This window comes from Medicago sativa, chromosome 3, assembly GCF_051527215.1.
Source record: "Medicago sativa cultivar Bolivia chromosome 3, Bolivia_mono, whole genome shotgun sequence".
Taxonomy (NCBI): Eukaryota; Viridiplantae; Streptophyta; class Magnoliopsida; order Fabales; family Fabaceae; genus Medicago; species Medicago sativa.
The window spans coordinates 30,581,523-30,604,603 of NC_140751.1; the positions used below are offsets into that span (position 1 = coordinate 30,581,523).

At 41.8% G+C, this 23,081-nt stretch overlaps 3 protein-coding genes across 3 annotated transcripts; 2 read left to right on the forward strand and 1 right to left on the reverse strand.

The window, feature by feature from the left end:
- Window positions 1-1,473: 1,473 nt before the first annotated feature.
- Window positions 1,474-13,672, forward strand: LOC146937072 (uncharacterized). The gene is made up of 8 exons (XM_085749330.1): window positions 1,474-1,648; window positions 3,001-3,097; window positions 3,337-3,565; window positions 4,030-4,162; window positions 4,271-4,554; window positions 4,690-4,698; window positions 4,765-4,935; window positions 13,376-13,672. The coding sequence occupies exons 1-8, from the start codon at window positions 1,474-1,476 to the stop codon at window positions 13,670-13,672; spliced, it is 1,395 nt and encodes a 464-aa protein (XP_085605456.1).
- A 1,800-nt stretch (window positions 13,673-15,472) lies between these two features.
- Window positions 15,473-16,977, reverse strand: LOC146937073 (uncharacterized). The gene is made up of 2 exons (XM_085749331.1): window positions 16,955-16,977; window positions 15,473-16,817 (listed from the first exon to the last, which is right to left on the reverse strand). The coding sequence occupies exons 1-2, from the start codon at window positions 16,975-16,977 to the stop codon at window positions 15,473-15,475; spliced, it is 1,368 nt and encodes a 455-aa protein (XP_085605457.1).
- Window positions 16,978-21,318: 4,341 nt separating this feature from the next.
- Window positions 21,319-23,010, forward strand: LOC146937074 (uncharacterized). The gene has a single exon (XM_085751551.1). The coding sequence runs from the start codon at window positions 21,319-21,321 to the stop codon at window positions 22,732-22,734; it is 1,416 nt and encodes a 471-aa protein (XP_085607677.1). The 3' UTR covers window positions 22,735-23,010.
- Window positions 23,011-23,081: the final 71 nt, after the last annotated feature.

A 23,081-nucleotide genomic window follows, 5' to 3' on the forward strand; every position in this document is an offset into this window, starting at 1 on the left:
CTTTTTTTTGAATTTTCAACTCATTTTTTTCCTTCTTGTTTACTACTTTAACATCCACCCTTCCAATCATCACATTTTTTTTCCCTCACTCTCCTTCACTTCCATCTCCTCCTTCATCATCCTCACATTCCTAATACCCTTACCGTGTGTAATCACAACCGGCTGAACCTCCACCTCATTCACTTCAGCTCGGCCACCAGCCATATCAACACCAACATCCTCGTCAAACACCGCAAACCTGTCGAACCTAGCCTCTCTAGCCCAGACTCGACAATCACCAATCCAAATATTATTCAAAGCCTGCCCTAGTTTGTCTCTATTTTTCGCATTCAAATATCTAACAAAACCATACACCTGACCACGGACATTGAGGCGTCTGGCTATATAAACATCTGAAAGAATTCCACATACCTTAAAATATTGTCGTAACCGATACAGTGGCATAAAATCTGGAATGTTGGTGATGTAAAACGAGGCCTTAACACCACTGTTGCGATACCCCTCAACATGAGACCCAGCTTTGCGCTTCAAAGGTGCATAATCCAATCTGCCATGCACTTGCGTCCTTGAACCCTTCTGATCATAAGAAACCCTATCATGCCAACGTGATTCCCTGTGTAATTCCTTTTCATCTGCTCCATGATACTGTCGAGCATAAACCTTGCCATGATCCCTGCCTCCACGCCGCTCTGAAACCCTTGACCTATCCCGTCCTCGATCCGCCGGTTGTGTCGCTTTCTGCTTCCTAGACCTAACTACAGACCAATCTCCCCTATCCCCCCCAATTTCTGCCACCCAGGCTGGACCCCTAACCCCCCAGAGAATCTCTCAACCGGAGAAAAGCTCCGGTGCGGTTGCCATCGATCGAAACTCCGGCCACCGCGAGGTCTCTCTCTCACGTCACTCGCTCTCATTTTTTTTTTTGTTTTTTATTGCCCACTTTTTTGGCATTCTACCTTTTACTCTAAATAGTAATATACACACATCTTTGAATTCCCACTAATGTATGCATAATTTTTCTGTTACAATCAACTGTTTTAATTTGGTGGAAAATCTTAAAAGGAAACGAGAACTTGAAGGAAAAAGAAAGATCCAGACATGGGAGAAGATGCGTCGAGAACTAACCCGTAAGTTTTTACATCCTCATTATTAACAAGACAATTTTACTCAAACAATTATCTAAAAGATCTTCATACCAACCTCTTTCCTCCACCAAAAATCAAATGGATTCTCATAAACCACTAACCCATCAACCTATTTTCCCATTTACACCCCAACATAACACAATCACAAAGTGAAATACCAAGATACCTAAATGTTTCATGTGTCAAGGGTATGGACAAATAGCCTTGGATTGTGTCAATCTTAAAGTAACCACTGTCATTAATGGGGACATAAGAAATTTTTTTGAAGAAGAAAAAGAAGACATTCATGAATCTTTTGAAGAAGAGGTGATGGGGGAATCAATATACGATGAAGAATATGTCTGTGATGACATTTGCGAAGTATTTGATGAAGAGGGAAAAGGCGATCCAGTATACCGATGACATTCATGAAGTTTTTGAAAAAGAGGAGAAGGAAGAACCAATATATGATGAAAAATATGTTCTTGCAGAATATGATGAATCTTTGCACCTCGCAAGACATGGTTTGTGATCGTACCTGATCAGAAGGTGACTGCCGATGCTTTGAATGCGGTGGTTGTGACGGTGGTGGAATACGTCAGAATGCTTCTTGGAGCGGATGGGGGGTGTGTACCTGCAGGCACTCCGACGCTCAAGTTAGTAGAGATCATAGAGTGAGGGTTTTAGAGGAAGAAAGAATTCTACCTTGGGGACTGCAATGAGTCCCCTATTTATAGAGGTGGAGAGCTGCAGAGCCGTTGGAGAGGCACACCTGGCTCCGACGGTTACGAAATCGTGGGAAGTGTAACCGCCGGAGAGTTTATTGCTGGAAACGTGCAGAACGTGCAAAGAGACGTTGGGTTCGTTTGAACCAGTCTCATTTTCTTCGTGCACCCCCCCTCGCGGAGAGGGGGTAAGTCATGAGCAATACTGCCAAACGTGGAGTTTGGGCTTTGAAAGATATTGGGCCTAAGTTAATGGGCCAGTAATCCTTTTGACCGGTCCAGAACAGTAGCCCCCCAAATCGTTGCTCTTGATGAAGAGTGATGACTTAAGTGCGGGCGTTCTGCTCGGTAGAAGCCGACCTCAAGGGAAATTCGATTGATATGTATCCCCTTGTTCGAGGAAGAGACGGATCTCATTTGTCGGGCCCGTGTATGCCTTGATGTGGAGAATCGTTTGTGAGGTTGATGAGAGCACTGAGAGTATGGTTCGACCAGGATCGCCTATCTCGAAGCGCTTTCTCTCCCTCCAACGAGATTAGTTCGCCTGAAAGAGTGACGGAGTCCGGCACGAGCGAGTCCGTCCTTATGAGATTGGACGGGAAGATTCCCTCGCCAGGAAGTTTGGTCGGATGTCATTTCGTAATTAATGCCAACGTTTCGAGTGAGAGGTTGAGGAGACATGACCTTTGGTTTCTGGATGACACGTGTGAGAGCTAGCATAAGCACTTGAGTGTCTGTAGTTTCCAGCGTGTTCTCGGGTAGTATTCCCGAGGTGTCATCATCACCGTTGATTGAATCCTGACGTTTGGAGAACCGTTGTGGCGGATCAGAGCCCTTGGATGAATATGCTTGATTGAATCTAGACCGTAGGAGTGGTGTTCTGGAAGAAGAGTTGCACGTGAGGGGAAGCACTGGATAGACTTCGTGACTTTTGGGGTGGTTTTTGAAACGAGTATAAATAGTTCCACTGTTGTTTGGAACGTCACTGCATTTCAAATTTCTCAGAGACTTAGAAATTTTCCACAGCTTTCCAAAAGCAAAGTTCTTCCGAGTTTCGCCTTCCACTCGCAATCTCAACCCTTCCTTCTTCACAGGTAGAGTTCTGATGGTTCATCTCTTTATTCTTGCGTTTTTGGTTCCTGTTTATTTAGAAACTGTAGGAATGCATGCTTCTAGGGTAGACGTAGGTTTGACTCGGTGGTTTCCGCCTTTTGTTGGAGCGGTTTCCACCATGCATCAAAGGATTCCGTAGATATGCCGTCTGTTTTTTGTTTAGTGTGCTAGAGAACATTAGCGACAGGCTTATGCTTCTTCCATAAGCTTCGAGTCTGTTCGCCGAGTCCTGGTGTCCTCAACAGGTGAACTGGGCTTATAGATCCCACTTTTTATTGGTAGCGACTTGATCCCTTCCTTGCCGTGACTGACCTGAGGGGTGAAGGAAGGGTGGATCTGAACATGAGATTCACTTTTTCCCTTGCTTTTTTCAGGACTATCATGGCTAATGAGGGAGCTATTGCGTCTGTTGTTTCTTGGCCTGGAGAGGAGCCTTTGGAAACTGAGTCTGTGTTTGCTACTGATGGAGTGGGTGAGGTCCCCTTCGGTACTATCGGAGAAGTGATGGATTGGGAGCTGGTTTTGCCGAGTACATCTAACCGAGTGTGCTCGGAGTACAAAAATTATGTCTTTCCCATGTACGAGATGGTTTTCAAAGCATGGGTTTCCGGCTCCCTTTCTCTAATTTCCAGAGGGACGTGCTTCGTTGGACCAAGCTGTCACCTACTCAGATTCATCCGAACTCTTATGCTTTTATGAGAGCTTTTGAGTTATTATGCGATTACCTTCGCCTCCCTGCCTCCAAAAACGTCTTTTTCTCCTTCTTTACTGTGCAACGGGGCACGGACTGGGTTTCTTTTCGTCAGACCCATAATATGTTTGAGAGTTTTGCCGGGAAGGTCCGGAACTTCAAAGAGCGTTTCTTTCTGGTTCGGTCAACAAGTGAGGTTGCCTTAAACAACCTGTTGGAGGTTGCTAAGGGCGGCGTGCAAGAGCGACGTCCTTTCTTTCACTTGTGCTGGTCTCAGGACCATTTTGCATATGAAACGAAGGATTTCGGCCGGTTTATTGCCAGTCTGTCTGACGAAGAGAAGAGCCTTCGTCAATAACTTTGGGCTTTTGTTCAGTCTCTTCCGCCGAAGGTTAAGACTGATAAACGCGGTAACCCATTGATGAGTGCGGATGGGACCCCAGTAACAGAGTCCCGCCTCATCAATACCCACGAGTTGTTGACTTCAGAGGATTTCGAGGATTGTCTCGGTAGTTTATCTTCTCTTCTGTTTGTTCATTTGTTGTATTCCTGCTTTCTTGTTATATCCTTGTTTTGTCCCCTTGATCTAACGAAGCTTCCCTTTTTATGTTTTGCAGGAAAGATGAAAGATTTGGGGGCTCTTGTGAATGCGGCGAGCAAGAAGCTGTCGGCCAAGAAAAAGCGCAAGAACGTCCAGTCCTTGGATCATCTTACAGCCGGTTCTGGCTCTGGCTCAACCTCTAGCCCTGTGGTGGATTTGGAAGGCGAAGAGCCTCATGAGGAGTTGGTGCGGGAGTTCGTCAAGAGGCAGAGGGTGAGAGTGCCTTCCGAGGATCCAAACACGCCGATCAAGGCAGTCCCTATCTGTTCCGAGAAGGGAGACTTCCTCCTGCTTCCCGAAGTTTGGTCCGAGCCGGAGCAGTGTGGTCCCCAGTCGACCCTTTTCTTGGACGATTCTGAGTTGAGGATTATCCAGGATCTGGGTCCAGCTGGCCGAAGTAAGGAAATAACTGATGGGGTTATTGCCACTATGAAGGCTTTGGAGGTCGCCGCTGCCCTGAAAAACGCTTCGCTAGATAGTGAAGTTCGGGTTGATGCTTTGGCACGGGAGAGGGATGCCTTGTCCGCCAGGCTGGCCGCTTTAGAGGAGGATCAAAGGAGCAAGAGGTCTGTTGCGGAGGAGCGTGACCGTCAACTAACTTCTTTGAAGGAGCAGTTGTCAGAGGCTCAGGCTGCTTTGGAGAAGGCGACTGCATCTTTTAGGAAGCTGGCTGAGGAGAAGGTGTAACACCCATACCAGACGTATCTAGAAAGTCTGGCACGTGCGTTTAATTTAGTACTGGATACATTAAGTATATACAACAATAAAATTTTCGAATGAATATTAATTACAACAACATGCGTTCGTACAAGATATACAACTCATCCTTTCTATAGTATAATATATACATCCTTGAAATTCATGTCATCCTGCTGCGGGTACGAACGATCACTTGTTGCAACATCCATTCGGCGACTAGCTTGCCATCCAACCTGTTTATCTGAAACAAATAAGGATTGGGATGAGACATAATGTCTCAGTGAGTTCCCCTAAATCCTAGGCTATAGGTAACCTCAGGGGAAACCTACGGTCACCACGTGTCTACATTACAACCTGACGGTTGATTATACGTGTGTGGTCATGTTTCCTAGACGATAGTGCATGCTAGACCCGTCATAGGCATATCTCACTTGTTATAGGCTTCACTTCCTATACGTGTCATGGCGGCCGAGGGAACCTAGGACCGCATTGCCAAGAATACGCTCTACGTATCGAGGCCTAGACATAACATATCATGGCACGATTCTAAACCGGACGATTAGGGGAAACCTAAGATCGTCATCGGCGTAACATACTTTACTTGTCCTATACTTAACTTGTACTTGTATTATAGCATCTCATGCTCTTGTACTTAACTTAATCATACGTGCTTTCATTCGTGAAAATAATCATAATCATATCATACATAATCGTATCTAAGTTCATTCATTATGTTAGCGTTGAACAAACAGTTATTATCTTGATTCAATTTACGGAGAGCCCCGGGTGGAGTAACCCCGAGAACAATCCCATACATGACCGATGTACGTACATCGGACTCCCTCAGTGTCGTGCGGGTCCCTTGCGGCTTGAACCGTTCCCCTTAGGTCGAGAACCTCCCGTATCCCCCTGACGTGGATAACAAGAGACACGAGCACCGCCATGCGGTTATAAACTTAGTCTTGCGGTTTCGGTGACATGCGAGTCCCTTACGGCTTGAATCGTTCACAAAATGAGAACCCCTTGTATCCCCCTGATGTGGATAGCAAGAGACATGCCACCTGCTTATACTTGTCATGGTCTTGTCGTACGTATACTTAAACATATTCATACTTGCTTACTTATTACCTCGGACCCTTGAGTCGATCCGATTAGCGGTAAACCTATACTTGTTCATGTACATACTTATCATGGTGGAGAGATTAACCTATCAATCCACAACTTACATAATTTCTAAATCATACTTGATCATATGCGAAGAGAATACACTTCGCGTCTTATCACTCGAGGGATACTTACTATCTAGCTAGTTCTCGACAACTATGTCAAGGCTCTAGTTTTCCCTTGCTTATGGATTATTTTACTATCCCAACTTATATTGTATTTAGCCATATCATTCTTATCATATACCATGCATTACCAACCATATTAAATACTTGCTTCATTCATGAAAAACTCTTTAAAAGATAATCATATAGGACCTTGGATTGAGGGGTTTACATTCGTAGAAAGACACCTCGGAGAAAACCGCCTCGCGAATCCCCACACCAGCCAAAAGCAAGCAAAACAGTGAGGTGTCTCACTGCCTTACTCTCCATGGCGAGTAGATTTGCTGGGGAGGCGAGCAACAGCTCGCAGCTGCGAGTTGGGGGCGAGCAGGACCCCCTGTTCAGAGTTCTAGCTCGCCGTGGCGAGTTAGGACAGTCCAAAACACTGAAAAATGGTATTTTTGACCCAAAACCTCAAAACCAAACATCCATATGCATAGTATGACACTAGAGGCCATAGAAAACTTGTAAAAACATTCATATGGCAAGTATAAACATGTTTAGCATGCATGGCATAAAAAGGGGTAATTTATTCATACATAAACCCTAGAATTGATCATAGTTTCATACTTTCTATAAGAACATAATCATAATCCCAAAGGGGTGGGAAACTATCTATGGAACTCACTTATTCAAGGCTGCAAAAGATCCCAAGCTTCCAAGGAACCAAAATCCTAACTTGTACCACTTACTTCTTTTGTTCATAACCTTTCCATCTTGATGTTTTCTTGCAATCTAAGGCTTCATGATCCTTGCTTGATCATCTTTGATCCAACCCAAAGCTTCTTCATCAGAACCCTAACCTTGAATCTTTTCTATAGAGAAGGAAGGATTGGAAATAAGCTCAAACCAAGTCACCAATCTCTTGTGGAAAGATAGAGACACTAAAACTTGTTCTTGGATCTATGAAGAAGAAGATTTGATGCATGATGTGGTGTGAAGAGGGAAAGGATCGATGGAAGAAGAGAGAAGGAGAAGGAAGCTCTTGCCAACCTTAAGAGAGAGAAAGCAGAAGAGGAAATGAGATATTTTTGGATAAAACCAAATAAATATCCTTTCCACATGCAATTACCATTATGCCCTTGCCTCAAGCGTGTTTTAAAACGACTCTAATACTTTTCCCGTAAAAAGCTGACATCTCAGAAAATATTTTTCCATTAACTTGCTTTCTGAAATATTAATCCTCTGACACGATCGGTTGGTAATATACCGATACTGTCAGGCGGGATATTACATTCCACCCCCTTAAAAAAAATTCGTCCTCGAAATTTAGTGATCGACTACCAATCATTATGACAAAAACTCAACATCCATGGTCTGAGCTATTTGAAACACAGACTCTTAAGAAGTTCATTGTTGCTTGTGTTTCGTCTTGTTTCTTGATTCAGATACATAAACACATAGCTTTCTTGATCTTAATATCACTTAATCTTTGAAGTCATCTTAGTACACCATGATTTGGAACTTACTTTGCTACACCTAGACGTATTGTCTCGGACTCGTATCTTACCCGCTTAACATAAACCTCTCACAAAGGTATCTTATCATAAACATGAACACTCAGGATTTGCCTTTTAACTGGAATCCTACCGGAGACCAGGTTTTCCCTGCAGTGCTTACTTGTAACATTAAGAAATTTTTCATACATACATCTTATCCTGAATACATAATCTTACTGTACCTTGAGACACATGTCTCTTACTTGCATTACTCATATAGAAGATTCCACGAATCACTTATCTTTTTCCGAGTCTTAAGAAATCTTCCTATCTCATTGCAATCTTATTGCACCCGAACTAATGAGCAACTCACATAGCTTGACATGAAAGAATGAAATCAACTTGCCACTTCGTCTGACAATCTAATAACCAACATTGTGGTTCACATGCTCTTGAACTTTATAGTAATTCCACTTGCACATACTTCAACACTCTTAACACACTTCCGTGTATCCTGTAGGATATTGACTTCATACGAACATTGTCGTTTCCATAACATGCGCACACTTTCAAGTGCTGCCTCTTGATGAATGATAACGATACGTGTTCTAGCATTTTTCTTGAAGAAATTTTCTTAAACTTTGGTATTCGGGTTCTTGGAACGAATAGATACATGACTGAAAAGATTTTATCATTTTCCAAAACTGAATTTGTAATGGTACCACAGAACCACCGGACGAGTTTCTATATTTTGAAAAAGATTTAACAACTCGCCCAAACTTGTCCACGACAAATTGGTCCTGAAGTTTGTTCATCTTAAGCCAGTCTACTTAAAACGTATCTCATCAGTTTTGAAAATGTAAAATTCCATGAGTTTGAAAATAAGCATCGTTCCCAAGTTCCATAATACCAATCTTAGCTTTAAAAATTATATAAAACCATGCTTTGACATATCTTAACAAGTATCGTTTTCACTCAACAAGTATTGCATACAAAATAAGTATCTCATTACACATCACTCAAAAGTTGCTTCTCTTTCTCATGTTAACATGGTTAATCTTCAAAGATGGGTTCTTCCCTTTTAATATACATACTCTTAATACCACTTACATATCCATAGGAAATCCTTGGACCTCTTGACTTTAACTTGTTCCTCTTCTTCGGAACACTAAACTTGATTCTCCACATCATCTCATTCGGTTATCGCTTGAGCGTTAATACCTTTTCCATAAACCGATCATCATTCTTGATGCTTTGATTCTTTACTTGAGTCACGAAAGGTAACCTTCTGAACCTTACCTATTTCCCATTATCATCATTCATGCATCCTAGCCCATTCATATATGGCGACACTTGTCTTTCTCATCTTACCTAGGTAAAGATACATACTTTAAACTTGTTTCCGATCAAACTTAAATTCATTTGACAAACTCGTCTTGTACTTGAACATATCTTTCTCAAACATTTAACCTTTGCATTCTCGCATACTATATTTTGCTTAATCATACCAATGCTTGCTCGTTGATTTTTTATTTTTTATTTTTTTTTAAAGAAAACTTCATAAACTAACGCACGGGTCATTGACGTTGACAATTTTCAACTTTATAAATATATATTGAGTTTAGGCCCCGGAAGTTGCTCTAAAATCATAGAACGAGTTGATAACACATACGTTCCATCAAACTAGACTCTAATAAGTCTAGCCCGCTCTACGAGTGTCGAAGCAAATCGGTTCCTAGAAGATCTCGTAAATTTTCAAAATATCAACCTCAATCACCCATACGTGTAATTCTTTTTAAAATCCTTTAAATCTTATAGTTCAACTTCATAATGAGCCTTAGCAAGTCAATTAAGCAAAACATAGGTTCGAGAGATATGTCATAATTCCACATAATCCGCGAACCTTGTGATTCCTCATAACTTTGCACCACTTAATCTTCTTACTTCATACCTCTTGCATAAACATCTGTGACTTTCCTTCTAGATACCGGAACTTCTATACTCTTGATCTTGGCTCGTTCTTGATTCTTAACACATTAACTTCCAGAGCTACCTTAAACCGTATCGATTTCACTGATGGTTGCCCATGTCTTTTCCTTAGAAATCTTAGGATATGATATGCATTCGTTACTTGATGTCATAAAAGATTTTTCGTCACATAAAAGATTATGGTGAAGACATCTCCCCAATAGTCATTGCAAACCATAGGAACGAAATGGAAGATTTCATAAAAACGGAAAGTTTCGTCCCAGGCTTGCTATTGGTGAGCTTCTCCAACTCTATTTTCAGAAAACATTTATTGCATAAAATTCTTATTCTCAAGTATACAATGCACATCATTCATTCCTATCATCGTAAAATATTCTATAACATATGCATGGCAATCCTCAATTTTTTTTTTGATACAATTCTTGGCACGTCGGAAATCAAAGCCTTACTCCTAATAACATAAAACTTTCTCTTGAATCCTTAACTTCCTCTACTACGAATAACTTACCTCGTTACATTGCCACTTACGCAACCTTCCGAGCATACATGTCCTCAACTTCATTCACATATTGCTATTCCTGAGAACCTGCTGACTCCGTCATCATATGTCGACTTCTCACTATCTTGTAGCCTTGTTCTGACATTCCAGAATATCATAACCCGTTCCAACAACAACTCTTACCTAATCTTTCGGTCATGATTAGATATATATATCCAACTTCTTCGCTTACAGGTACATTAAGTATCACTATCATCTTACCCGACATTGTCGGAACATTCCTTCTTAACATGCCTTACATCCCGGAGGATTCACACTTCTACTTGATTAGTTCATCGGCCACCTTTTGGCACGATCAAACTACTTCATCACATACTTCGTTCCTCCAGGGTCCTATTTAGCTCTCAGGCATCCATCCTAATCGTCGAATGTTAAATTGAGTTGATCAGGCTCAACTAACAACAACAACTAGAACATTTACCCAGAACCCAATGGTCCCACTACCTTAGTTGTAACATTAATGACCCAAGGCACGGTCTGAATCGACCAGCTCTGATACCAAATGTTACACCCATACCAGACGTATCTAGAAAGTCTGGCACGTGCGTTTAATTTAGTACTGGATACATTAAGTATATACAACAATAAAATTTTCGAATGAATATTAATTACAACATCATGCGTTCGTACACGATATACAACTCATCCTTTCTATAGTATAATATATACATCCTTGAAAATCATGTCATCCTGCTGCGGGTACGAACGATCACTTGTTGCAACATCCGTTCGGCTACTAGCTTGCCATCCAACCTGTTTATCTGAAACAAATAAGGATTGGGATGAGACATAATGTCTCAGTGAGTTCCCCTAAATCCTAGGCTACAGGTAACCTCAGGCGAAACCTACGGTCACCACTTGTCTACATTACAACCTGACGGTTGATTATACGTGTGTGGTCATGTTTCCTAGACGGTAGTGCATGTTAGACCCGTCATAGGCATATATCACTTGTTATAAGCTTCACTTCCTATACGTGTCATGGCGGCCGAGGGAACCTAGGACCGCATTGCCAAGAATACGCTCTACGTATCGAGGCCTAGACATAACATATCATGGCACGATTCTAAACTGGACGATTAGGGGAAACCTAAGATCGTCATCGGCGTAATATACTTTACTTGTCCTATACTTAACTTGTACTTGTATTATAGCATCTCATGCTCTTGTACTTAACTTAATCATATGTGCTTTCATTCATGAAAATAATCATAATCATATCATACATAATCGTATCTAAGTTCATTCATTATGTTAGCGTTGAACAAACAGTTATTATCTTGATTCATTTTACAGAGAGCCCCGGGTGGAGTAACCCCGAGAACAATCCCATACATGATAGATGTACGTACATCGAACTCCCTCGGTGTCGTGCGGGTCCCTTGCGGCTTGAACCGTTCCCCTTAGGTCGAGAACCTCCCGTATCCCCCTGACGTGGATAACAAGAGACACGAGCACCGCCATGCGGTTATAAACTTAGTCTTGCGGTTTCGGTGACATGCGGGTCCCTTACGACTTGAATCGTTCTCAAAATGAGAACCCCTTGTATCCCCCTGATGTGGATAGCAAGAGACATGCCACCTACTTATACTTGTCATGGTCTTGTCGTACGTATACTTAAACATATTCATACTTGCTTACTTATTACCTCGGACCCTTGAGTCGATCCAATTAGCGGTAAACTTATACTTGTTCATGTACATACTTATCATGGTGGAGAGATTAACCTATCAATCCACAACTTACATGATTGCTAAATCATACTTGATCATATGCGAAGAGAATACACTTCGCGTCTTATCACTCTAGGGATACTTACTATCTAGCTAGTTCTCGACAACTATGTCAAGGCTCTAGTTTTCCCTTGCTTATGGATTATTTTACTATCCCAACTTATATTGTATTTAGCCATATCATTCTTATCATATACCATGCATTACCAACCATATTAAATACTTGCTTCATTCATGAAAAACTCTTTAAAAGATCATCATATAGGACCTTAGATTGAGGGGTTTACATTCGTAAAAAGACACCTCGGAGAAAACCGCCTCGAGAATCCCCACACCAGCCAAAAGCAAGCAAAACAGTGAGGTGTCTCACTGCCTTACTCGCCATGGCGAGTAGATTTGCTGGGGAGGCGAGCAGCAGCTCGCAGCTGCGAGTTGGGGGCGAGCAGGACCCCCTGTTCGGAGTTCTAGCTCGCCGTGGCGAGTAATAGCTCGCCGTGGCAAGTTAGGACAGTCCAGAACACTTAAAAATGGTATTTTTGACCCAAAACCTCAAAACCAAACATCCATATGCATAGTATGACACTAGAGGCCATAGAAAACTTTTAAAAACATTCATATGGCAAGTATAAACATGTTTAGCGTGCATGGCATAAAAAGGGGTAATTTATTCATACATAAACCCTAGAATTGATCATAGTTTCATACTTTCTATAAGAACATAATCATAATCCCAAAGGGGTGGGAAACTATCTATGGAACTCACTTATTCAAGGCTGGAAAAGATCCCAAGCTTCCAAGCAACCAAAACCCTAACTTGTACCACTTGCTTCTTTTGTTCATAACCTTTCCATCTTGATGTTTTCTTGCAATCTAAGGCTTCATGATCCTTGCTTGATCATCTTTGATCCAACCCAAAGCTTCTTCATTAGAACCCTAACCTTGAATCTTTTCTATAGAGAAGGAAGGATTGGAAATAAGCTCAAACCAAGTCACCAATCTCTTGTGGAAAGATAGAGACACTAAAAATTTTTCTTTGATCTAAGAAGAAGAAGATTTGATGCTTGATGTGGTGTGAAGAGGGAAAGGATCGATGGAAGAAGAGAGAAGGAGAAGGAAGCTCTTGCCAACCTTAAGAGAGAGAAAGGTGAAGAGGAAATGAGATATTTTTGGGTAAGACCAAATAAATATCCTTTCCACATGCAATTACCAGTATGCCCTTGCCTCAAGCGTGTTTTAAAACGACTCTAATACTTTTCCCGTAAAAAGCTGACATCTCAGAAAATATTTTTCCATTAACTTGCTTTCTGAAATATTAATCCTCTAACACGATCGGTTGGTAATATACCGATACTGTCAGGCGGGATATTACAGAAGGTTTCCTTGGAGGAGATTTTGGAGAAGGCGGACCTCCCGGGGGAGGATGAACCAGAAGACCTTGCTGTCCTACGGTGTGCCGGCCTTGTGGACAGGATTGGTGAGCTGGAAGGAAGCTTGGTGGAGGCCGTCCGGCTTGGCTTTGATCGGGCAGTGGCCCAGCTGAAGGTGGTCAACCCTGGCATTGAGCTGAATGTCGAAGGAATTCACCTTCTTAGCGAGGTGAAGGACGGGGTGATCGTTCCGCCTTCTGATCCTGAGGAAGATGACGGGCATGTTGATGACGCCCAGGCCTGATGAGGCCTTGTAATTAATATCTTCTTCAAAATCTTGTAATGACATTGTGCGCCCTTAGTGGTTTTAGTATCTTTATAATATGATTGCTTTATTCTCAATTATACTTGTTTCTGAAATGCATGATTTACTTTCAAGTATGATGTTTTGAATTGGAATGCTCGTTGTGTGAGGCTTTTTATACTGTTTGAAGTATTTTGTTGAGAGCGAATTATCTATCTTGTGTTTTGGCATAGTGCAATAATTTGTATGCTCTCAATCTGTTCAACTTGTGGACTTGTTCGTCTTTGATTTACGGAGTCCTTAAGCCGAGGTGTGTTTTGCTGTGGCGGGGTGGACTACCCCCCGCAGTCATTATTTCGACGAAGTGACTTAATGGCTGGAGATTTTTAGCCTGCCCGCTTAGCATTTGTTTCTTTGACTTGATGAAATCAAAGTTTTGCTTTTTCTCCTCCTTGGTAGTAATTTACTTTGTTTGAAAAGTTTTGCGAGGAAGAGTTCGGCAGGAGGATTCTAACTGTTTACGTTGAGTATTAGTTAGAAATATTGCACATCCAAGAGATTGTTTATCTGAATGTGTGTCCAAAGTTATGGACGTGTAACATCGGATGAACGAGAGAGTTCTTCTAAGTTCAACACACCGAGGCGTGGAACACCCATCGCGAGCTGGGGTTCTACCTAACATGCCGAGCAGTAGTGTCCCAGCGGTAAGCGTACATACTGAGGAGTGAGAGAATTTGTTGTGTAAACTCTTCTCATGCTTTTTCTTTTTGGATTCGGAGTGGCACGACTTTCCTCTTCCTTTTATTTGCTCGACGAGGAGCGGTGAGTTCATTGTGTAGAACTAAGTATGTACATTAGAGTGGATTGGCGTTGTTTGCCGTCTAAGTGTAATACATTTTGAGTTTTTCTGCATTCTAAGTCCTTGGAATTGCGTTTTGATGAAGGTCTTCGAGTCCATAAGCTCCCGTTCCGGTCTTCATCCGGATCCTGAAGGGGCCGTCCCAGTTGGCGGCGAGTTTCCCTTCTTCGGAGTCCTTCTGGTTTCGCCGGAGAACGAGATCGCCCACTTCGAAATCCCTTCTTATGACCTTTTTGCTGTGTCTAGCAGCTATTTTTTGTTTTAGCGCTGCTTCGCGTAGGGTCGCCCTGATTCTGACTTCGTCGACGAATTCGAGCTCTTCATATAGATTTGTTGTGTTGGCTGGGAAGTCAGTGATGTAGTCTGTGCGCCATGTGAGTTCAGTTAACTCAATGGGCAAGACCGCTTTTGTCCCATACGTGAGTCGAAAAGGTGACTTGCCAGTTGTGGAATGGGGAGTGGTTCTGTAGGCCCAGAGGACCGCGTGTAACTCCTCAGCCCATTGAGTTTTGGCCGTGTCTAGCCTCCTTCGTATCCCTCGCAGAATGACCCTGTTTGCAGCCTCGGCGAGGCCATTGGCTTGAGGGTGTTCGGCGGAGGTGAAGCTTTGCTTGATGCCGATATTCCATAGGTAGTCCTGGAATCGTTGGTCCGTGAACTGTGTACCATTGTCGGATATCACTAATGCAGGTACTCCGAACCTCGCTAATATGTTTCTTTTGAAGAAGCGGAGTATGTTTTTGGCTATGATCTTGGCCAAAGGTTCTACTTTGATCCATTTGGTCGAGTAGTCAATTGTGACGACCAGATATTTTAGCTGCCCAGCGGCTTTGGGGAATGGTCCCAAAAGGTCTATGCCCCACCACGCGAACGGCCAAGGTGAGACCAAGGATGTTAGCTCAGCTGGAGGTGCTAGGTGCATGTCCCCGTGTCGCTGGTATTTATAGGTTCACGTAGTCTTGGGCATCTTTCAACATGGTAGGCCAGCAGTACCCTGCTCTTAGGACCTTTTTTGCGAGAGCTTTTGCACCAAGGTGTTGTCTGCAGATGCCGTTGTGGATGTCGGCAAGGACTTCTTGGGTCTCATTTGGCCCTAAGCACTTGATCAAGGGAGTGATGAAGCCTCTTTTGTACAAGGCTCCCTCTACTAGAGTGAATGAGCAGGCCCTTCTTTTCAACCTTGTTTTTTCTTGTGGATTGGTGGGGAGTTCGCCATTCTCTATGTATCGAGATATGGGTCCTCTCCAGTCTTCCATCCCGATGATCGAATTAATCTCTTGATGTGTAGGTCCGCTGCTCTGGATGCTGGGCTCGCGAAGGACCTCTTGTATTACTGTTTTGTTTCCGTTTGCAGTTCGCGTACTTGCGAGTTTTGAAAGAATGTCTGCCCGAGTGTTTTGTTCGCGGGGAACGTGAGTCACTTTGACGGCTTCGAATCCTTTCATTTTCTCTAGTACTAACTGGACGTATTTTTGGAGGTGATCTTCTTTTACTTGTAACTCTCCTGTGACTTGAGAAGCCACTAGTTGTGAGTCGGTAAAGATTTTCACCCTTTTGGTCCCCATGTCTTTGGCGGTTCGTAAGCCAGCTAGGACGGCTTTGTACTCTGCAGTGTTATTGGTAACAGGAAAAGACAAAGCGAGGGAGATCTCGACAACGATACCTTTGTTGTCTTCGATGATTATTCCAGCTCCGCTTCCCTTGGAGTTGGACGACCCATCTACGAAGACGGTCCACTCCTCAGAACTTTCCTCGGCTGGGAAAGTCATCTCGGCGAGAAAGTCGGCGAATACCTGAGCCTTTGGTGCCTTTCTGTATTCGTACTGAATGTCGAACTCGGATAGCTCGAGTGACCACTTCATCATCCGACCGGCCACGTCTGGGCGACCCAGGTTCTGCCTGATGGGTTGGTCCGTCCGGACTACCACCGTGTGTGCTAGGAAGTACTGCCTTAGTCTTCTGGCTGCGGTAAGGAGTATGAGGGCTACCTTCTCAATCCTCTGGTACCTTGTTTCAGGCCCCAATAGCGCTTTGATGGTGAAATACACCGGTTTCTGCCCCTCCGTCGTTTCTCTGATGAGGACGGCGCTTACCGCGTCAGAGGAAATGGAGAGGTACAGATATAGTGTTTCACCTTGATCGGGTCGCGAAAGCACTGGTGGCGCAGAGAGCGTTTCTTTGAGATGTTTCAGGGCGGTCTCGCACTCGTCCGTCCATTCGAACTTCGTTTCTTTCCTCAAGAGCTTGAAGAAAGGAAGCGCGTGTTGAGCGGATTTGGCCACGAACCTAGAGAGCGGTCAACATCCCGTTGAGCGTTTGGATGCACTTCTTGGAGTGGGGCGTTGGGAGCTCAGTAAATGCTCGGCATTTGTCTGGGTTCGCTTCGATTCCCCTTTCCGTTAGATAGAAACCGAGGAACTTACCCGCTTGGACTCCAAAGGTGCATTTTTCTGGGTTGAGTCTCATGTTGTATTTTCGAGTTTGTTCGAACACTCTTTTGAGATGGGCTGCATGATCCACCTCTTGTTGGGATTTTACGATCATGTCGTCCATGTAGACCTCTAGAATGTCGCCCAGAAGTGTCTTGTCATAGACTCTGTTCATCATTCATTGATAAGTAGCCCCTGCGTTTCGTAGACCGAAGGGCATTACGTTGTAGTAATAGTTCCCTGATTCGGTCATGAAGGCTGTTTTCATTTTATCTTCTTCAGCCATGGGTATCTGATTGTACCATGAGTAGGCGTCCATGAAGGATAAAAGTTTAGAGCCAGAGGAATTATCAACGAGTTTGTGGATGTTAGGAAGATGGTATGCGTCTTTAGGGCAGGCTCTATTAAGATCGGTATAGTCAACACATGTCATACTCCAATTTTGGACCAGTCATTTCTTTTTAGTCGTATTTTAAAACGTCAAACTCTTTTCTCGTTCTAACTATTTAAAGTCATTTAGTCGTCTTTTAAACCTGTTTTTGAAGCTTTATTTTACAGTTCCAAGTGAATTTCTCTTTGTCCAAGTTTCGTGTAATTATTTCTTTTGCGCGTCAGCTTTTTTAAAATATTTTACGCGCTCTTTTTAAGTGTTTAGCGTCCTATTTTTATTTTAATTTCCTTCAAGAAGCTTTTAATTCAAAATCTCCGCCTCGCTCGTTCTTAAACCGCTTTAAAAGAATTTTGTTCGCGCGTTAAAACGCCGCGTTATCTTAGACATTTCAGTCAAAATTTCGGCAGAGAGGTATTTTAAAATACCTCATTTAAGATGATGTTTTCATTCTTGTTATCCTTTTATTATTATTATTAATTATTTTTTTTTATTACTATTATTATTACCTTTAGTACTATTATTATTATTATTATTATTATTATTATTAATTATTTTATTTCTTTTTCTTCTGGTCACGTGAGTGACCTCTTCCTTTTGTTTTCCTTTTGTTTTTATTATTTATTTTATGTTTTGTATTGGTTAAGTCCTTGGGTCCCTTTGTGACCATGTGGCAGTCTCTTATTGGCTCAGTTTTAAAACTTGCTCTCCAATCCTCTTTTTGCCTTGCTGTTCACCTGTATCAGAGACTTTAAGGGTAATACTGTCTTTTGCATCAGAGTCAGGGTTAGCCCTACTTTTTGCTATTTAAGTCACTGTTCAGTGTCAGAATGGGGGGCCAATCAATAACACTGTAGCTGCGCAGATTTCATTACAAACACATCCTATTCTCTCTCTCTTCCCATTTTCAAATCAAATACTCAAAAAAATCACAAAACTCATGAAGTTCATCATGAACTTGATGAACACTTAAGAACAATTTTTTCCAGTAACAACTCAAAACAACTCTTCTTCTCAAATCCGAATCCAACTACATCATAACACCACAAAAACTCACGAAAATATATGAACATGAGGAATCAACTTTTTCCAGCAAGTTAAAACAAGCAATAATACTCAAATCTGAACCGAATTCATACCATCCAAACATCACCTCCAACAATCCGTTCCAGATCCATTCGAATCCGAACTCAGAGTCACAAATTTCGAATCAAACTCAAAGAGGAGAGGGACAAACGAATCTCGCAAGGATATAGGAGAGGAGCAGCAGCTTGAATTCTTTCTTTGCAAAGCTAGGTCGTTCACAAGAGGTAACTGTTTCCTTCGTATCACTCATCTGGTTATGCAGTTGTAATTGTTGTTTTAAATATTTTAAAAATTTTCAAGTTGGAAACCGAATTTAAAACATAGATCTGGACATTTTTACTTTGATTTTGAAAAAACTAAGGACGAATTTGAACTCTACGTGAAAAACGATGTCCAGATCTGTGTTTGAAATTCGAAAAAGGTAAAAAAAAAAAATCCGACGCGGCGGCGCCGCCCGTTTGGGCTGAGCACCACCGCGACGGAGGAAGAGGACTGGCCGGAGAAGAAGGCTGCATAATTGCAGACCTTCTCTCACTAGAATGGTTGTAGAGAGAGAGGGGAGTAGTAAAAATGAAAGAAAACCGGCCTTATGGCCTTTTATAACTACAGCGAACCGGTTTGGTTCAGTTGAACCGAACCGGTTCCCTTTTGGGTTCTCCTCCTTCTCTCCTAACCTTCAGATCAGTATATTCCTTTAATCTGATGGCTCTTGTTCATGTTTTACTGTGTGCTTTCATGTATTGGGTGCGTGTTCCTTTATTGTGGACCGTTTGATCTATCATTCTGATGGATCTGACGGTTCCTGAAGCACACCATATATTCTGTGGTTTTACTTGTCATTTGCTTGCTGTGCATATTCATTTCCTAGCCTTATGATCAGAATATCCAAAGGCCAGGATCAAATCCAAAGCCAATGGATCAAGTGAAGGCCCAGCTTTATTTTCTCTACTCTTTTACTACTGAAACCCCTCTGTTGTGTTACTTACACCCCTGTTTCATTCAAAACTTCTCCAAAAACTCCTAAAAATATATGTGTTTATTTTATCGTTTTATTTACTGTTTTTACTGTTGATATTTTCACTACATTTCATAATTTCATATTCTAAATTTCTTTCATGCATTTTATTTAATATTGTCTCATCTATTTTAAAACTTTGGTTTCCATATTTTTATTCTTTTGTGTTCTTGGCTTTAAAACTTTAGGTCATGCATTCTTTTTGATGTCCTATGCATTTTCTCACATATGCATCTTGCTTTATTTTATGCCTTATCATTGCATTGCATTTTAGTATTTGATGCTTTAACTTTCTCTATATCTCATTTAATCATGCTTGCTTTAAATTTCGGTATCTATTCATTTGTTTTTCCTATTGCAAAGCCCCATAATTTTTTAGTGTGTATAATTAGGGGAATGATGTAATTTGTTGTGGGCTTTGCATTTAGGAATGGTATGTAATAGCTTAGTAATTGCACACACCGACACAAGCACCGACACTACACCATTTTATCCATGCTTGCTTTACTTTTCGCATCGTTACGCCAATTTACCGTTAGTTTAGTAAAAAATTTTTCATTCCAAAAATCAAATAAGTGAAAGTCAAATTATTTTTCTTAATAAACCTTGGATCCAAATCCAAGTTGTTTTCCCTTTATTTTCTTAATCAAATTCCTAATTGAACTTTAATCAAACTTAGACTACCTTTCGCAAATAAAATGAAACAACCTCACTTCCATTTTATTCTTCTATACCTTTGAGGTCTCGCAACCCTTCTCAAAATCATTTTCAAAAAATAATTAAAATCAACCTAACCCACAAAAATACTTTTTAAGAGTGAACTACGGTGGTTTTGATCCCTTTTAAGGGTACGTAGGCAGAGGCTTTATTCCTTTCAAATCAATCAAATAAAAATAACCAAAACTCCTACTTCTTCTCCCTCCATTCTTTCACTCATACTTTAATCAATAATTTTTTCAAATAAAATAAAGTTAGAAAGAGGTTCTCACGGAGTACCGTGAACGACGCGGGTGCCTAACACCTTCCCGAATCGTAACCAACCCCCGGATCCAAAAAGGGTTTTTCAATCTCTTTTTCCCTTCCCAAGAATAAAATCGAGCAAGTCCGGTAGATTGAAGGTTCAAGTCCAATCAATGGCTTGACACCCGAAAATCTTGGTCTACAAAAATGGCGACTTCACTGGGGATCCTACGCGGGTTAAGCCCACCTTTCTTCCTTTTAACTTGTGCTTTTTACCTTGTAAATACGTGTTTACTTGTTTATTTTTAACGTGAGTGGTGAGACAAGTCCAAGACCCAGACTTGAGAGGAACTTTAGGATAGGACGGTGGTATAATCATAGTGTCCTGCCAAGAGTGAATTTTGGTTGTGGCACATGTGATAACCCCACTCAACTTAGGGATCTTAGAGATATACTATGTTGACATGAGTATTCGTGATCGACATGTTATTTTTAAGTGACCGCTAAAAGTTGAGGACTTTTAGTTACCTTTAACCCCACTTTGCCTTCTTAGGACGTAGTGCGGTGGCTAATCTTGAGTCAATCTTGATTTAGTTGATACGCGATACTACACTCAGACGAGACTTTCTTACGGACGATATTGGAACGAGAGTAATTTCGTAAACCGATAAAATTCGTAAGTGGTTGAAAACTCTGGGAACTTGGTAGAACCTTTGTTACTTGTGCAATTGGAAGCCTTAGTCCTTACCGAATAGCGTTGTTGTCCTTAAGCTCCAACATTGTATCTTACCATGTATTCTCCGTATTTTAGCATAATCATACATGCATGCATTCATTCATAAAACTCTTTTGCCATCACCAAAATTTTAATCAAAGGACTTATTTAATTATTTTTTGTAAACATCGTAGATGGAAATTACTACAAGGAAAACCAAGTGTTACACTTTTCAGAGACCAGACGTGTCTAAGCTAAGGGATCTAGGATTGAAGGTAGCCAGTCGGGATGATTTTCAAGAACATCATGGGAAATTGCTCGATATCCTTAAGATAGATGCAACGAAAGGGGTCTTGGAAACTTTGGTCCAGTTTTACGACCTTCATTGTCACTGCTTCACTTTTCCAGACTACCAACTTGTCCCTTCTTTGGAAGAATACTCTCACTTGGTTGGTCTGCCTGTTCTTGACATGGTACCTTTTAGTGGCTTGGAACCTATGCCCAAACTCTCAACCATGGCTGAAGCCCTTCGTCTCAAACCCTCCGTTATCAAAGACAACCTCATCGAGAAAAAGGGTATCTCAGGCTTTTCTACTGATTTCCTATATGATCAAGCTTTCATCTTCGAGGAAGCAGGTGCCAACTATGCCTTTTACTCCATCCTAGCCCTGCTTATCTACGGCCTTGTGCTTTTCCCAAACGTTCCGGACTTTGTTGACCGTCGCGCCATTGAAATTTTTCTTACCAAAAACCCCGTCCCTACTCTTTTAGCTAATACCTACCATTCTATCCATGACCGGACTTGTAAGGGTCGTGGAGCCATCCTGTGCTGTGCACCCTTACTCTACAAATGGTTTGTCTCTCATTTACCTCGCTCTTTCATAGCCAATCGTGAAAATATCCCGTGGTCTAGGAAAATCATGGCCCTGACATCATCTGACATAGTTTGGTACCATCCAACCTGGGACAACGGGACAGCCATCATCCGTTGTGGTGATTACCCCAACGTGCCTCTTATTGGTATGGAGGGAGGAATTAGCTACAATCCCATTCTTGCCCGGCGTCAGTTGGGGTACCCAATGAGAACTGCACCAAATAGCCTAGCTTTAACCAATGAGTTCTACTGCAATGAGGAGGGTCATCTGGACCAAAGAAAGAAGTTTGCACAAGCTTGGCGTAGTATTCACAGACTCAAGAGAAATCAGTTGGGGAAAAGGGATGATTTTATGCATGGATCTTACATCCAGTGGGTTATCAGCAAAGCTATCATAAATAAAATGCCTTACAAGGCACCCAGGCTCGTATCTGCAACGATTCCATCATCCTCTTTACCTTTACCCTCCAAAACTCTGGGGGAGTACCAGGAACAGTTGGATGACAAGGATCGGGAGATTGCCACTTGGAAGAGGAGGTATGATGAAGCTATGGTTACGGTGGAAGAAAGGGATGAAGAAATAAGAGGACTGAAGAGTAAGAATCTCAAGCAAGGGCAACAGCTGATCAAGAAAAATTCCCAGATCTTAGCCCAAAGTGCAAGGCTTGCACCATACATCAGTAACAAAGAGCGTATGGATTTCTTCGCAGGAGCAGATTCAGATTCCGAGGAATAGGAGCTGGAGAGTGTCTCATTTGTCTTTTATGATATCATTGTAGCTTTTATTTATGTATTTTGGAGTCTATCCCTTGGCTCAGTTTGTTATAAAGGGAATTATCTTGTAGTGTTTTATATTTGGAGTCTATCCCTTGGCTTGGCTGTTAGAAAGGGAATTATCTTGTAGTATTTTATATTTGTAAGTTTATCCCTTGGCTTGGTTGTTAGAAAGGGAATTACCTTGTAGTACTCTTCTATCATTAATGTAATGTTTTAAGTTGTTATGTTTACAAAATTACTTCTATAAGTCCTTCGATAAAATAAAAAAAACTGCACGTTTTCGCATCTAGCATATCATGCATCATA

What these genes read in the sequence shown, in the direction of transcription:
- LOC146937074 (XM_085751551.1), top strand. Translation starts at nt 21,319, where the DNA reads ATGGAAATTACTACAAGGAAAACCAAGTGTTACACTTTTCAGAGACCA.
- LOC146937072 (XM_085749330.1), top strand. Translation starts at nt 1,474, where the DNA reads ATGAAGAATATGTCTGTGATGACATTTGCGAAGTATTTGATGAAGAGG. An exon ending in TTTGCACCTCGCAAGACATG is followed by an intron (nt 1,649 to 3,000) that starts GTTTGTGATCGT and finishes CTGTTTATTTAG; the next exon opens with AAACTGTAGGAATGCATGCT. An exon ending in ACCATGCATCAAAGGATTCC is followed by an intron (nt 3,098 to 3,336) that starts GTAGATATGCCG and finishes TGCTTTTTTCAG; the next exon opens with GACTATCATGGCTAATGAGG.
- LOC146937073 (XM_085749331.1), bottom strand. Translation starts at nt 16,977, where the DNA reads ATGCACCTTTGGAGTCCAAGCGG. An exon ending in CACCTTTGGAGTCCAAGCGG is followed by an intron (nt 16,818 to 16,954) that starts GTAAGTTCCTCG and finishes ACCGCTCTCTAG; the next exon opens with GTTCGTGGCCAAATCCGCTC.